This window comes from Anolis sagrei, chromosome 3 (genome assembly GCF_037176765.1).
Source record: "Anolis sagrei isolate rAnoSag1 chromosome 3, rAnoSag1.mat, whole genome shotgun sequence".
Taxonomy (NCBI): Eukaryota; Metazoa; Chordata; class Lepidosauria; order Squamata; family Dactyloidae; genus Anolis; species Anolis sagrei.
The window spans coordinates 30,719,583-30,736,092 of NC_090023.1; the positions used below are offsets into that span (position 1 = coordinate 30,719,583).

Sequence of the window (16,510 nt, forward strand, 5' to 3'; positions counted from 1 at the left end):
TGAGACAGTGGTGGGACTGAGAGCAGGGCCTCTACCGGTGAAGTCAGGGCTCACGTGGGCTCGTAGGAGGAGATGCGGTCCGGTAAGTAGACTGGGCCCAAACCATTTAGAGCTTTATAAACTAAAGCCAGCACATTGAATTCTAACTGGTAGCTAGTGCAGTTGTTTTAGGAGAGTTATTTCTGTATACCCAGCTCCTGTAAGCAATCTGACAGCTGGCCTTTGAACCAGTTGAAGTTTCTGAATATTCTTCTGGGGCAGCCCCACATATTAGCTAAAGTTCCTCATTTCACGAGATATGCAGGGTCCTCTCAGGTGAAGTAATCATTTATTTCTGTCAATAGGAGGATTTTAGTAATGACTTCATATGGTCTTTATAACCTACGCTCTACAGTCTTTGTGTATGTTGTATAGTTCCACCTTCATATAAAGCTTTTCTAAGTTGAGACAGTTACTGAACAGTTTTTATTCCAGCAAAACAAAGTTTACTGTTAATGCCAAAACAATGTTTCACTCGTGATATTTGCATTTCTTAAGAAACAACATTAACTTCCATTGGAGAACAAATTTTCTTCTAAAGATTTCAGTGTGAAAAATTTAATGTGTCCTGTATCAGTCTTGAAGATGTACAAATAAATGACAAGCATGTCTGTTCTCATGTATAAATGAAAAGTATCCTGTCCTATATATCCATGTATGACTAGAAATTTTAGTCAAAAAATCTATCCAAAAACATGGGTTGGCATATCTACAGGTCAATGTGAGTACTATACCTTGAACTTTTATCAAAAAGAGAATGATTCCCTCCATTGAGTAGAGTGGGAGAACCTAAAAGAAGGACTGATCCCCTCTACTCTCTCTGCTGTGACTCCACTTCTGTTCTTTATGAATGCCAGGTCAAGAAAGTGGTGGCAGTAGCCAGAGCTGGCCACCTGAGGCAGAATTGGTGCTTTCCCCTCTCTGTGGAATAACTCTCAACATATCCAAATCCATAATTTATACATGAGATTGACATAAACATGAGTATATATGGTAACTATGAGTATATATAGTAGATTAAATTGAGAAATTAAAAAAATATTGCCCTATACACACACACACACACATATTAGGCCAAATTGTGTTTTATTCATAATCTTTTTTTAAGACACGGGGAGCAGAAAATTGAGTGAAAAGAATATAGGAATAAATCAATTTTGCTCATCATTTCTTGCCTTTAGTCTGTATTTTCATTGAATGTGCTCTTAAATATTACAGTTACCTCTTCCCGCTAATTATGTCTATACCAAATTGTTTTTCTTTGCCTACAGTTTCATTACAGGATATCAACATGAAAAAAGCATTCAAAAGTTCTACAATACAGGATCAGCAGGTGGTTTCGAAGAACAGCATTCCCAATCCGATCGCTGATATTTATAATCGGAGTGACAAACCCCCTCCTCTGAATATTCTTACTTCATATAGGTATAGTGAATTGGGATATATAAATTATCCTCCTCTGTTGATCTTTGTATGCTTACAGTTTCTTTGTTAATAATGTAGAACAAAAACTAATTAGATGCTGTTCAGTTGAATTTAAATTGGTGAATGCATTTGGAGCTTCTGGGTTGCTAGTTGAATTGCAAACATGAATGCTAGGGTAATATTACATAAGCTGAATAATAATAATAATAATAATAATAATAATAATAATAATAATGTTCCTGACAGAATGTGCTCAGGGGTTCCATGACCTGAAACTTTGTGTTTTTTTACAAGCAGCAGTGATACATGTTTATGTGTTGTTTTTAAAAAACGTTTTGACCTCATTCATTCTCTCAAATGCAAGCCTTCATTTGCCCCTGCCCCTATTAATCATTGAATAGAAAGCATACAGACAAAATTATAGTATCTTTATGGAATGCCATAGAGTTCCGTCCTAGTCCTGTTCAATATCTTTATTACTGACTTAGATGAAGGGTTAGAAGGCATTATCATCAATTTTGCAGATGACACCATACTGGGAGGGATAGCTAAAACCCCAGAAGACTGGAGCAGAATTCAAAATGATCCTAACAGATTAGGAGAGATGGGCCAAAACTAACAAAATGAAGTTCAACGCGGACAAATGCAAGATACTCCATCTAAGTAGGAAAAAAATGAAATGCAAAGATACAGAATGCCTGGCTCAACAGCAGTCTATGTGAAAAAGATCTTGGAGTCCTTGTGGACAACAAGTTAAACGTGCAGTGGCAAAAAAAAAAAAAAAGCCAATGGGATTTTGGCCTGCATAAATAGGAATATAGTGTCTAGATCTAGGGAAGTAATGCTACCCCTCTATTCTGCCTTGGTCAGACCACACCTGGAATATTGTGTCCAATGCCCTTAATTGAAGGGAGATGTTGACAAGCTGGAATGTGTCCAGAGGAGAGCGACTAAAATGATCAAGGGTCTGGAGAACAAGCCCTATGAGGAGTGGCTTAAAGAGCTGAGTATGTTTTGCCTGCAGAAGAGAAGGCTGAGAGGAGACATGATAGCCATGTATAAATATATGAGAAGTCATGGGGAGGAGGGGGCAAGCTTGTTTTCTGCTGCCCTGGAGACTAGGACGCTGAACAATGGCTTCAGACTACAGGAGATTCCACCTGAACATGAGGAAGAACTGTGAGAGCGGTACAGCAGTGGAACTTTCTGCCCCGGTAGAGGCTTCTTTGAAGGCCTTTAAACAGAGGCTGGATGGCCATCTGTCAAAGGTACTTTGAATGCGATTCTCCTGGTTCTTGGCAGGGGGTTGGACTGGATGGCCCATGAGGTTTCTTCCAACTCAACAATTCAACAATCCTATGATTCTAAAACCAAATAAAAAGCACAGATTGACATAATTCTCAGTGCATTTTAGAAGAAATCATTTAAGCAACATGTTAAACTTTGATTAAGATTTGATTAAGCAAATCATTTAAGCAATCATTTCAGAAATCATGTATGCATATGCTATTTTAAAAACTTCTTGATTAAAAAAAATTAATGATACATTTTAAAGTCATGCCTAGCATGCATGGCAGTTTCTCTTGCTGAGTAAGGATGACTGAGATGTGATAACTAATGGCAAAATGAGCATATTATGTTTATCATATGAATATGTTTCTTGCCTAGTTAGATCTTGTGACTTTTCTTCAGTATCTGTTCTTACATGGGCACATCTTTTAAAGTGTAGTAAATACTGCTTAGATTTTCTTTTCCCAAGTAAAGTGCTATATAATTATCTGATTGAAAATGCATTGCCCTTGTATAACTATGAACCTTCCATTACTTTTTTATCATTCCTAATTGTTCCTGATAAATCGGGTCTACTCTTCAGTAAGCACCCCAGTGTCCTATGTGAAACGTCAGGACTGTACACTTCCTTGTAATGTGAGGAATGTGATTTTTTTTTTTTAGTTTTAAACATCTGGTATGTCTCTATCTGTTTGTTTTATTCACAGAGATGATAAAAAAGATGGCCTGAAGTTCTACACTGACCCTTCCTATTTCTTTGACCTCTGGAAAGAAAAAATGTTGCAAGATACAGAAGATAAAAGGAAAGAGAAGAGACGACAAAAGGTAACAAGCAATTTGTTGTTTATGCATATGTTTATGCATTTGATATTTGATTTACCAGCTGCATTGATGAATATCTTGCCGTTGAAATATTATCCCTAATACTGGAATGGCTTAAAAGAAATGCTCTTTTAAATTACTAGAGGTTTTTGTACTTTCAAAATATACATCTTTTAATCTTTTCTTTTTACAAAAATGTGTGTATACTGAAGACATTGGGAAAAATCACCTGGTTTGAAATGCATCTAAAAATATCTCAAACTGTTAAACAGTTCTTCCATAGTTATTTTAGCTTCAGTGGGCTGCTGCTAGATTGCTTCTACATTAAAATGCAAACTGAAAAAATTGGTCCTCCGGGAATGTTTGCATTTGTTTGCTCTTTATGGGCAGGTTTTAGTGTATAGCTTTGTCATGGAAAAGCAGTTTCCTTATTACGTGTGTCTCTACACAGCTGTTTAAAAATAAATGTTCATAGCATCAAATCTTCAAGTCCCTGTAAATTTAAACCCTAGGAGCAATGCAGTCCAAATTTTGATCGCTGCTATATTTGATAATGATCGTTCTTTTTTATTAAATAGTTAGAATCAGCATCTGTTTATAGAAGATGTGCTGGCATAATGTGATTATGTACATACTGTAGTTATATTGCATTTACACAGCTATTAGCAGTTATACAGCTAGTATCACGCTACAGCTCCTGAGCATTGCACAAAAGTACATTGAAACAAAGTTAACTAAAGAAGCCTCAATTATTTGCATGCACTGAGAAAACAAAGTAAGATTATTTCAGTCTTTAAGTCAAAGTGTAAATCATGCAACCTTCCAGATTTTGTTAAACAAGTTCAAGCAGCTCTAACAAGCACAGCTATGATGAAGCAGCTGGGCAATTGCAGTCCAGTAACTTTTTTCATCCAGATTTCTTAGTGAAAGGGAAGTCTCACAGTTCCTGGATAGGAAGACTTTGAGGACTTTGTGTGGTTTTTGGGAGTGAACCATTGCTGTGGTGATGGGGCAAAGCAAAAGTTGACAGGGGAGAAATACTTAGATTTATTTTTGCTGCTGCTGCTTTTTTGAAATTTATTACGCACCCATTTTAGTTACATTAACCAAAAAACCCTCACTTCCTCGTTTTTTAAAAAAATCCTTGGACTGAAATGTTTCAGAAAGTCTCCAAAACTTGGTGAAGATGCCTCCAATGCTTTCTAGAGTGCTTTAGGGACAAAAATAAATTAAATTCTTTTATGGCCAGGTGAAGCAAAGGTGAGGCTCCCCAAGGTATGCTGGAGGACTAATATGGCCTCCTAATGTTCCACAGTTGCCTAGCCTTGTACTATAAAGTGATAAAGGCAGTGTCAGTACTGAAATCAGTCTGGAAACTAGATTACATTTGATCTAAGTGTACAGATCCATCTGTACAGATCACCATCTTGTAGTAGGAAAATACTTCTGTGTTACTTGCTGCAAAGGGCTGTGATTTTTGGTGTGCTTTTTAGATAGTAAAATGATAATATGCCTGTGATGAAAAAACTTGTTTCACTATGTTTTTGGTGTATTTTGGATGCTGAATTCTAGGAACACAATGTTTTACCATACAAAGTTTTTTCACAAATTCAGTATTTTTATGAATTCAGTGTTAACACAGATTTCATTATATGCAGACAGTGATGTTGCCATGTAATTTTAAAAATATTTTTGACTGAATCTTTGTGTTTCATATCAGCAAATTAAAGTCTGTTATAACATTCTAACTGCTTTCTTACTCTTTATTCTCCAAAGGTATCTTAGTGACGTATTACAAAATAATATTTCAAAGCAAGTTATGAAAAAACGTTATGGGGCAAACATGTAGTCATTTGTTGATTTGGAATGCCACACTCTAATAAATCTGGCATATATTTTTAAAGAAGTTTTCATGGCCCCCAGTTTTGCAGGCCTGCGTAACTAATGCTCGTCAGAATTATTAAATTCAAATCACGTTAACATTGGTTTTGTTGTGTACATCTGTCTGTTGTTTTCCATTGGTATTATAAAGCACAACTGAATTCTGTCAGGAACATATCTTTTTTAGAACTTCATGATATGCTTTCACAAAAACTTGCTGGGCTCATCTGCACATCTAATTTTCATACTTTTAATAGGATTTAACCTGCTCTTTCCTTACTTGTCTCTCTCCTTCGCATGCTTTCTCTCTTTTCTGTAACATTAGGAACAAAAGCGTATAGATGGCACAACCCGTGAGGTGAAAAAGGTTAGAAAAGCAAGGAACAGGCGCCAGGAATGGAATATGATGGCATATGACAAAGAGCTTAGACCAGACAACAGGTTATCTCAAAGTCTATACCATGGAGCATCATCGGAGGGATCTTTGTCCCCTGATACTAGGTCTGTTCACGAGAAGATTTTTTTTTGTTCTGTCATATATTCAGATACGTTGACTGCCCTTAAATTTGTTGCAGATTTCAAATAACTGTTTTAAAAGTGCTTTCCTTGTCTTTAGAAGGTCTGCATGATTTAAATTTGTTTAATTTTCCTATACATCTGCTTTGTATGTTAATTAAATGTATCTTGTAGAAGAGAATACTAACAGCTATAAATACTACTTTGAATATGTGGTTTCCCTCAGCCAAACAATTCCAGATAATTTCAAGATACAATTTTTTTCATAAATTCAAAATCATTGGTGATTATTTTACACTGAAGGTCTCTGTTTTTCTGTTATCAGGAGATTGCTCTGAATAATTAAGTCCTTTCCATCAGAGTTGAGTTGATATTTAAACACTAGCTGCAGAATGAGAACATTTTTTTATTTAAAAAAATGCTTTGAATATTTTTTCCCCTCAAAATGTTCAGCTTGGTCCCTGGTATTTTTCTCCTTCTGTGGTCTGCTCCCTTTGAACTAAGTAGGAGGTCTGTGCAAGAGGGGAAAGAAGAATTTTTAAGTTGATTTGCCATGCAGTCTGTTTAGATGGATGCTTTTCTTTGTGTTCTGTGACTTAATTGGAATAAAAAAGCAAACACATCAGCATACTCTACAATTACTTCATAACTCCACTAACTTCTGTTACAACTTGCTTATGCCTTAGAGCAGTGGTTCTCAACCTGTGGGTCCCCAGCTGTTTTGGCCTACAATTCCCAGAAATCCCAGCCAGTTTACCAGCTGTTAGGATTTCTGGGAGTTGAAGGCCAAAACATCTGGGGACCCATAGGTTGAGAACCACTGGCTTAGAGTAACAATTTTAATGTCATTACTTTTAAAACAAAATGGGATTGAAGACAATCTCCAAGAAGTGACTACCAGTACCATGGAAGTTAGTTTTTAAAAGGAATTTTTACTGTCTTTTTACTGTATTTCTAGTGTTTTTATTCAGGATGTTTTTTCCATCTACACTAGAAGAAGCTTCTTTAGTCATGCTTTGTAAGTTTTTCCCCATTGGTAGAGCTTTTGACTTATTTGATTGTAATATTTCTGAAAATACTAATATAAATAATCCATATAATTTACTCATAGTTCTGCTTCTCTGTACTTGAGAAAAATATTTCTTCATCAACACTATTCCTGCTAATTCTAGACTAATTAACTTCCTCCAGTCTTTTAGGTCCACTTTCCTCCAGCTTCCCCTTTCTCTTTTTTCAGCATGAAAAGTTGCCTTGTTCTGTGATTTTCTCTGTAATGTTTTAGGAGTATTGTAAAGTCAGCTATTGCAGTAAAACTACTGGACAGAAACTGACAACTTCCTGTTCTGCTTATGATGCACAACCTAAACATGTGACACAAGTATTGCTTTGAAAATCTTTCCATTCATCTTATTCTCTGAATTTTAACATTCTGATATTTCCAAATTCTGGAATCCTACTTACAATGCATTTGAACTCTACCCATTGTAATTCAGAGAGAGAGAGAGAAGCTGAATCCAACTCGACACCAGCAAATTAATGTGAGGAAAGTAAGGACAAGAAGAGAAGAGTGGGAGAGAAGGAAAATGGGCATTGAGTTTATAAGTGATATAAAGAAACAAGAGCAGGCAGAAAGCACAAAAGAGGCCAAGATACCCAAAGGGTTTGTCATTTTGTTTTACTCAAAGCTCTGTTGCTTGCCTGGCTTCCTAGCTAAATAAGATCATGAGAGCACACGTTGCTTTCCTGACTCTGATTTTTAACCAAATGGCAACTTGGCACAACTTGCCTTACTAATGCAGCTTTTCATGGATACCCTAACTACAATTCTGTATTCAGCTTATAGTTCTCTTTTAATGCCTCTTTAATACTGCTACTTATTTACAAAAAGCAGGACATTTCTGAAAGATAAAAGTATTGGAAGTAGTTTGTTTTAGGGAAAAAAACTAAACCTGTTGGCCTCAGCATGTTATTTTTGATTTCATATTTTGCCCTTTTAATATTCCCTTTCCCATTTTTCCTGAACTAATATTTCACTTTGTGTAAGAAAATGCCTGTCCTGTCATCTTAAGGTTTCTATGGTTTAGAAATGATCAGTTTTTGCAGATATGAGCTACATTTGGCTGATGTTTGAATAACACCATATTGTGATCCACTAACAAATGAAAAAGAAAAATATTAAATAGGAAGTATTTGACAAAGAGGAGGTGAAGCGAATGCAGTTTATTCACATTGTGCTCCTTTTCCTATTCACATTTTAGATCACATGCCTCTGACATTACCAGCTACTCATATCCAGCCACTCCAAATCATTCCATCCATCAGCAGCCAATGATGCCTTCATATGGAGCAGGAGATGGCCTTGAGCATGAATACAGGCCACCATCTACAACAATGAGACATGCTACTTTGAACAGACCTCAGCAACCACCTCCGCCCCCACCTCAAGCCTTAGATGGATCTCTTGGCACTGTAACATTGGTACCAGCAGACTATGGGTAAACCTCTTGTCTTACTATTAATTGTGAAAGCATGTTTACCCTGCTCAAAAAGGCTCTCAGAAAAACGTACTTTAAATTACAAGCAAGATAGTTTCTGACCTCAGGCTTACAATGAAAAATACAGCAAAAAGTCAAAGAAGGATAGAGTGGGAAGAGGAAGTTTAACTATAGGGGTGTTCATTAGTCTCAGTGGAGGGAGGGGTATGTGTGTGGAATAATTACTGTTTGAGGTAAATATGGATGTGGGGAAAGGTGATGTGTGCACTTTTACTAGACAACACATGTAATTTGGCTTAGCTTTTTGTGCATGACAGAATAAGTAAGGGGTAACTGGCAAAGTTTTGTGGTGTACATCAGGTGCTCTGAAATATTCTGGAAAGATTCCAGATTTGTTGCTAAGTGGAGAAAGCAGTACAATCACATTTGATAATTTTTAATGCTGTAATATTCAAATGGAGCATCTATTAATGGGAGCACACTACAGATCTGCCAGGTAATACTTCAGTTTAACAAATACTGTGTTCTATTTTGTATATAGGATGCTTGCAGCTCAGATGGTGGATTATTACAATCCTTCGGGACCCCCGCCGCCTCCCCCTCCACCCATGATTCCTTCTGCACAGACCGCTTTTGTTAGTCCTCTCCAAATCCCTGTGCTACCTTCCCATCCTGGACTAGTGACTGGATCTATGTATTCTGCTCTTCATCCTCCTTCTACTGGGCTTGTTGTTACAGCTCCCCCTCCTCCAGGCCCGCCTCCTCCCCCTCCAGGCCCTCCTGCTGCAGGATCCTCTCTCTCCTCTCCGATGCATGCTCCTGCAGTGGCTGAGGCAAAACGACATGAGCATACACAGTCACCCATCAATGACGCTCGAAGTGATCTTCTGGCCGCTATTCGAATGGGTAAGGGCACACAAAAGTCTCCGCCCCAGCATACATTCTCATAAAGACTGGATGTTTTGGTTTTCTGTACCTATTAGTAATTGGTATAGTTAATTTGTAAGTAATTTGAGTGTTTCAGATTGAAATGGAGAGGATGGTTTTTCAGACATGGAAGTTGGATTTATAGCTTTCTATTCCCTTAAGATCCAATGATCAGCCCAGGATAATCTTTCAACCCATAAAAGATTGCAGCATGCTGGTTCTTTCTTGTCTTTATGACTCATTCAAATGGGTTTCCTATACCATGCAGTATTCAGAATATTTTAGAGCCAAGCAATCATTTTGGTGCTGGCCTCACCCTTTCCATATATGTTTCTATACATTCGTCTGGAATGTTCAGAGTTGCCTTTCATCTCCCAATATAGTTGCTTTGTTAGTAATGTTCTCCTTAGAGGCTCTTATATTTTGAGGTTCATTGTCAAGACAGATTTTTTTTCTTCATTATTGTTTTCTTTGGGTGTCCTCACAATGTTTTGCTCACTGAATAGCTTCTGTGATTTCACTGGCATTCCAATTAACCAAGAAGTTACTACTATATGCTTTTAAAGGACATTCCACTTGCACTTTCTAATGGCATCCCATTCCCAGATATTTGCAGAGTGACCATGTGGTTTCAACCTTCTATTTTTATATGTCACTAGAGTACCGATGATAGAACCCCAGATCTAATGATGCACTTGGCAGTGCTATAAATATGTCTGTTCTGGAGTGACAACATTTACTCTGAGAATAAAGTGGCTTTCTAAATTTCCATTTTTATCTACTGTAGATTTACTTATTGTACTGTACTGTGTGTTTATTTTATGCTTTGTCTCAGCACTTTGTGCTATACATAATCCGCCCTGAGTCCCTTCGGGGAGATGAGGCAGGGTACAAAATAAAATAGTTGTTGTTGTTATTATTATTTGTCTGACTCACAGAGGCCACAAATTAAATGAATGGGTTGCTCACCTGTAACTACACTTCTCAGAGTTATCAGCCAACTCCCCTGATGTTGTCAGTGTGTACAGGACTGTTTTGGATCTCGACACTTGCTGGAGTGGCCAGAGCTATTGCCAAAATAACTAATCAGCTCTGAAGCTGTCTGAATATTTTTTGTAAAGATGAACCTATTTATATGAGTTCATAAATGACTCCTGAAAGAACCAGTTACAAATAGGCATCCCATTTTTTCTTGGGCTACTAGATAAATGTCACTCTATACAAATTAAATTAAATCAATCTTGGGTATGCTACTCAAAGTAATGGACCATGAACAAGGGCTGGTCTATGGCCATTTGCCAGCAGGGAAAGAAACAGTGGGTAGTCAGTGGGCCCAAAAATGGGACTGACCCCAGTCACATTAGAACAAAAATGCTTGTATCCCACATCAGATAGCCTGAGAAGCACTGATCTAAAAAGAAAACGTATCTTAAATTTTTTTCACAAGATCAGGTTCATGTGGCTTCCATAATGGAAACATGCCTCCAGAATGTCAAACAGTCATATGCATTGTTTTTCCATAAGTTTTTCTATCTTATTTTCATAAATCCATTGAATGGGGGAAAGCAAAACTGCTGCATGGTATCTTTTTATTGGTAGCTTAAAGAGTGGTATTTCTGGCAGAAACACAGGAGTGGCAGTCTGGTGATAGCTACAGTCATAATTCTGTGTGTTTGTGTGCTCGTGTGTTTGTCTTCAAGTTGCCTGTTGACTTATGGTAACACTATGGGTTTTCTTAGGTGAGGAATACTCACAGGTAATTTTGCAAGTTCCTTCCTCTGAAATATAGCCTGCAGCACCTGGTATTTGTTGGTAGTCTACTGTCCAGGTGCTAACCAGCATTGATTAACTTCCAAGATCAGAAAGGATCTCGTGCCTTTAGGGTATTTAAGCCCTATATGGGAACATTACAAGAACCCCTTAAAAAGCTTTAGTGCTTCAGCTGTATCTGACTAGGCTAAACACTCTCTCCGTCCATTCCAAATTGCAGCAGTTTATGGGGATGATTTCATTGGCATTATTCTATGGCAAAGCAAGAAATCCCGATAAAGTTCAGGCCTCACCCAAACTATTTCCTTTTTTAAAAAAAGCATACAAACCAGGATTAACCATACAACTGCTATCATACCTATTTTGACTCACATGTTGGTGTTCTGTAACATATATGTACATAGAGAGAGAGAGAGCTCATTTCTGCTGGGAGACATCTTTTTGGAAACGTGTTTCTACTATTCAGTCATTTTTAAATAATGAAAACTCATTTTTGAAAGTATATAGCTGTCGAAAGGATCTGTTTCAAGTAATCTAGTGTGGATATGCATCTTTCACATCTGTTTCTATCAATCACTTTTAAAGAGTTATTCAAAATGTAACTAGATGATATTTAGATCCACCCACCCCATTCTGTCATATTTTTAAATGTCCCTCGTGTTAAAATTTTGCATGTTGCCAGGAAGGTATTGAGTTGCTTAAAGTGAAGTTGTTCTCATCTATATATTTTTAAAAATACAGCATTTGATGTCTTGCTGAAAGAACAAGAAGAGGATTTAAGCAACTTATCTCCTTGCTAGTTTAAAGTGTAGCTCTTTTAAAAAAATGAGACGAGCCTACATTTAGCTGCTAAGGAGCCTAAAATGAAGTTGAAATTATATTTTATTTCATACTATATGAATGTATCCCTGCTTCTAAGAAGTTTGAGGTTTTTGTTGTATTCAGAGTACAGCAAAATTTATTAGTATTTGACTGTCTCACAAATAACATTAATATCGGATACTTAGTCAATCATTTAAAAAATAAATTGAGAAGGCATTTTCTTGGATCATTATTATTTAACATCAGAAAAAAACTGTTTATTCCAACCCAAAAATGACCTGGATACTTACAATTTTGTTTTTTGTTTGGGGGGAGGGCATCTTGGTAGTCTGAAAAAACTCCAGAGGATTTCAGAACCCTCCAGTCCTCAGATCCATCATGGATGCCTGTCACCCTATATAGACTGATGGAGACATGTTTGTATGTTAGATGAAATAGAGATGAATGCAGCTGTGGGGTGGTAACCCTTGTTGATAACTCCCAACACTTAATTTGGGGATGGTAACACCCTCTCCATCCAGTACCTTGTCCTGTATGTACAACATCAGCAGTGAAGTTCATAGCATTGGTATCGTAAAGTACTCAAAAGATACTTGAGTGACAGTTTTCTCTGTTGGCCTCTAAAGTACATTCAAAGTGCTCTGTGACTAAGCCAGGACAATCAAGGGGACGGTGGCGTAACTTTTGGAATGTCTTATTTATAAACACAGTGTGCATAACAAAAAAGCCCTTTGAAACGATAATACTGTATGTGTCAGAACAAACCCTAATCCCTGCTAACTAGATTTTGAGTCCTGTGCTATTTTTAGAAGAAAAATTCTGCCTGTAAAAGTTACAATTTTATATGCTATCTGCTTGTTTACTTCAGGCATCCAGCTGAAAAAAGTTCAAGAACAGCGGGAACAAGAAGCCAAGCGTGAGCCAGTTGGAAATGATGTGGCCACAATTCTGTCTAGACGCATTGCTGTGGAATACAGTGATTCGGATGATGAATCAGAATGTGATGAGAACGACTGGTCAGACTGAGATGAGAACATAGCATCAAAGCATGCTGTGAATTCCTTTAGGAAATCATTCATTTTGTGTATGAGCAGAAATCTGTGTGGTGCAATTAACCTAGATTGATGGTGATCAGAATGCTATCATTTAGCAAATATTGGATCTGCTTATGCAGATCAAAAAAATACTATTTTCATTATCTGCTCCAGAATATGCCAGTGCCACTGAATGTAGCAAACCGTATTCAGACTCAAGAGAAAGCACTATTTGGAATTTCTTGACCATGAACCCCTATAATTGCTTATAATATTTGCATATTATAAACAATATTTTCAGTTTAATACAATTATTAGAGCTGGGAGCCTAATTGTAAAAAAGTGGGAGATTGCATGTTACTTATTTTGCAATTTTGGCCCTTCTTTACTAAAGTGCACAAAATGGGTAGCAGCTCAAAGTCTTTTTCTTATTTTTTAAATATGTACTCTGTCCTACCTGTATATGGTAGGTAAATTTTAGATGATTTTTTACATCATAGATCTACTTTTAAATATTCAGGGTTGGAGTCCTACAAATGATGTATGTGTGAAGGAACTGGACGACTTATAGAAATGCTGGATTTTCTCCTTGTTTCCTTAGGTATACACAATTTTTCATTATCTTTCAAAAATCTTAGGTTACAGGCAGTGGGCTCATTACAATGAATACTGCAACTATGATCATTTTTTTCTTAGGAATTGTTGAATTGGAAAGACAAGATAAATGTTTGGATCATTCCTGTTTTTTTTTTTTTTTAATGACTACAAAAATTAAATTCTGGTCCTAGCATCTAAATACATAATCAATATTAAAGAATGATTATCAGGTCACTTTGACAATATAGATATTTTTTTTAACCTCTGGTATACAGTTTACAGAGCCGCATATACTATTTGTTGATAGACACATAATGCCTTTAGTCAGCTTAAGGGTACACTTGTGTCATCCTTTTCTTGGGTGCCCTCTTCTTGTAAGCAATCTTTTGTAATTAGCATGTTATGTGCTGTTAAGTTCAGCTTCGACTGGTGGCAACTCTACGAAAGAGGCCCTGTTATTGCTCAGGACTTGCAAGCTCAGGGTTGTGGCTTCCTTGGTGGAATCCATCTACCAATAATGTGGTCTTCCTCTTTTCCTTCTGCCTTCAACTTTACTTAGAATGATATTTTCCAGGACGTCTATCATCTCATGATATGTCTAAGTACAAGGGTGAACTTGTTTCTTTGTCTTTTGGTGAATCCGTGATATCTTGTAGAAGTCTCTTCCAGCACATTTCAAACGGCTGCTGTCTGTCTGCTTTCTTCACTCTCCAGCTTTCACAATCCATACCTAGAAATCATAAGTGCTACATCATGGATCTTGATTTTGGTTGAATTTTATATCTGTACAGTTTAGTTCATTCCAGAATTCAGTTCAATTACTCTAAAGTTATTCATAAGTTATTGTTGTATTGAAATCTGTTTCAGCATTGTTTGTGTTTTCAGGGTGTTGTTAATGCCCGATTATGTTTAATTGAAACAGAAGTTCGGAAAAAGTTGGTGCAGACCCTTTTTTGGGGGGTGGGGAGGGTGAGCACAATGCCTCTCTCAGTGGATCCACTTTTTTATTCTTTCCTCTCATTTTCCCTTCTTCGTCCTGTAGCCCATATTACCCACAGAACAGATAGAATTATGAACAGAGGCAGCTACATTCCATTTTTGCTCACAACCTTCTTGCTTTGAAAGGACAGATGAGTGGTCACTGATACCAATGTGTGGAAGTAACAAGGTCATGGAACTTTCAGTTTCATTTTAACCTCCTACTTGAGTATAGGCCTTGATGTAGGTGCCCCTGGTGGCATAATGGGTTAAACCCTTCAGACCAGCAAGACTGCTGACGGACAGGTCAGCGGTTCGAATCCAGGGAGAGTGGGTTGAATCCCTGTCAGCTCCAGCTCCCCATGCAGGGACATGAGGGAAACCTCCCACAAGGATGGTAAAACATCAAACATCTGGGCGTCTCCTGGGCAATGTCCTTGCAGTCGACCAATTCTCTCACACCAGAAGCAACTTGCAGTTTCTCAAGTTTTTTCTGACACGAAAAAAATGGGACTTTATAGTACTAAGTGATTCTGACTGTGACATAAACCCAATTCATTGAAAGCTGCTGTGGCATTCACAATACATTGGTATATATAAGCATATGGAAGATCAGTTCTAAAGTTGTCATGTAAGGAAAAATTAAAAATTCACAAATCTGATATGATAAATTATTTTTGTTATTGAAGAAGTATTGGTCCCCCCCCCCATTCTCTTTGAATGTAGATTTCTTTCACTCTTTCGCCCAATCAAATGAAAGGATTTTAAACTTTTCTCTCTTTTTTGTGCAAAGAAGACTTTCATTTATCTTAAATCCGGCCTTAACAACTATGCAATGGGTATAGTTAAATATGGCTTTGATCAAGATAGGTGTCACATTTTGTTCAAAGCCTACCTCAAGGTATTTTACTCTTCCAAGTGAGCTTTTCTCTCTTTCTCCTTGTCCCCTTCCTCTGAACTGACTAAAATACTATCCCTATAAATCATTTTGACATAACAGTTCTAAAATACCTGTCATTAAATATAGATTAACACGTGAAATGTAATTTCCTTTTTCTGTACAAAAGGCAGTCGGGAAAAGCGAGCCGGAACATCTCTTTATATTTCTTATTTTAAGATCTGAACAGAATGACGTTGATTAAGAATTACATGTCTTATGGCAGTTAGCTGGTAACAGGAAGGCCCAAAAATGTTTTTTTTAATAACATGATTTCAATAACATCCTTTAATCTTGGCATAAATGAAATAAGAACATACTACATTTGAGAGATTATGTGTGTGTTTTTCTCATTACTAATGAAATTTGGAAAACTACTGCACACCCCTTTTTTTAGCCCCCATGCCAAGCCCATAAAGAGTGAAATGTTCTCAAACAATTGATCACTGCTCCTGGAATGGCAGTTTGCTTTTTATATATGTTTTTAAAAATATTCTTCTCTTGGGAAAGAACTTTAGAGTAAACCTGACCACCAAACTGCAGAAACGGGCTGAAAGTATAGTAGTAAGATTTCATGCCAAATTTTCAGCTGAAAATGTAATGCAGCTTTACATAGATGCACAGGGGTTAAAGTTGTACCTACCTGTGCTGTAAGTGTCCGTCATGTCATGTTGTTTTGACTTTCTTTTTTATTCAGTCCATCAGACATGGATCACAGCTACAACAGTAAAAATTACTCAATGTATTTTAAAAGGATGCATTGTTTTATTTAAAAAGCAAAGTAGTGAAGTTTTTTTGCTGTGTTTTTATGATTTTCCTCATAACATACTTTATATTTAATTGTCCTGAAGTGTGTTGTCTGCCTATTCCGCACTTGAAATACATTAATAATTTGTGCAAAGATTGGAAAAAGAACAAATGCAGGGAAAGGCTTACGCATATTCATGCACTTTTGTTCCTCTCACACACCAGTGGAG

At 37.0% G+C, this 16,510-nt stretch overlaps 1 protein-coding gene across 4 annotated transcripts in view; it reads left to right on the top strand.

The window, feature by feature from the left end:
• Positions 1–15,793, top strand: part of WASF3 (WASP family member 3) — a 38,000-nt gene extending 22,207 nt beyond the window's left edge. For 3 of the 4 annotated variants that reach the window (XM_060770905.2, XM_060770903.2, XM_060770906.2), the window contains 6 exons: positions 1,311–1,464; positions 3,462–3,579; positions 5,783–5,958; positions 8,232–8,468; positions 9,010–9,374; positions 12,856–15,793. In XM_060770905.2, coding sequence (XP_060626888.1) covers positions 1,311–1,464; positions 3,462–3,579; positions 5,783–5,958; positions 8,232–8,468; positions 9,010–9,374; positions 12,856–13,013 — 1,208 coding nt within the window. In that variant the 3' untranslated portion in view covers positions 13,014–15,793. Of the gene's footprint in view, positions 1–1,310; positions 1,465–3,461; positions 3,580–5,782; positions 5,959–7,466; positions 7,634–8,231; positions 8,469–9,009; positions 9,375–12,855 lie in introns of all 4 variants that reach the window. The other variant, XM_060770907.2, reaches the window with a different exon arrangement.
• The last annotated feature ends 717 nt before the right edge of the window (positions 15,794–16,510 follow it).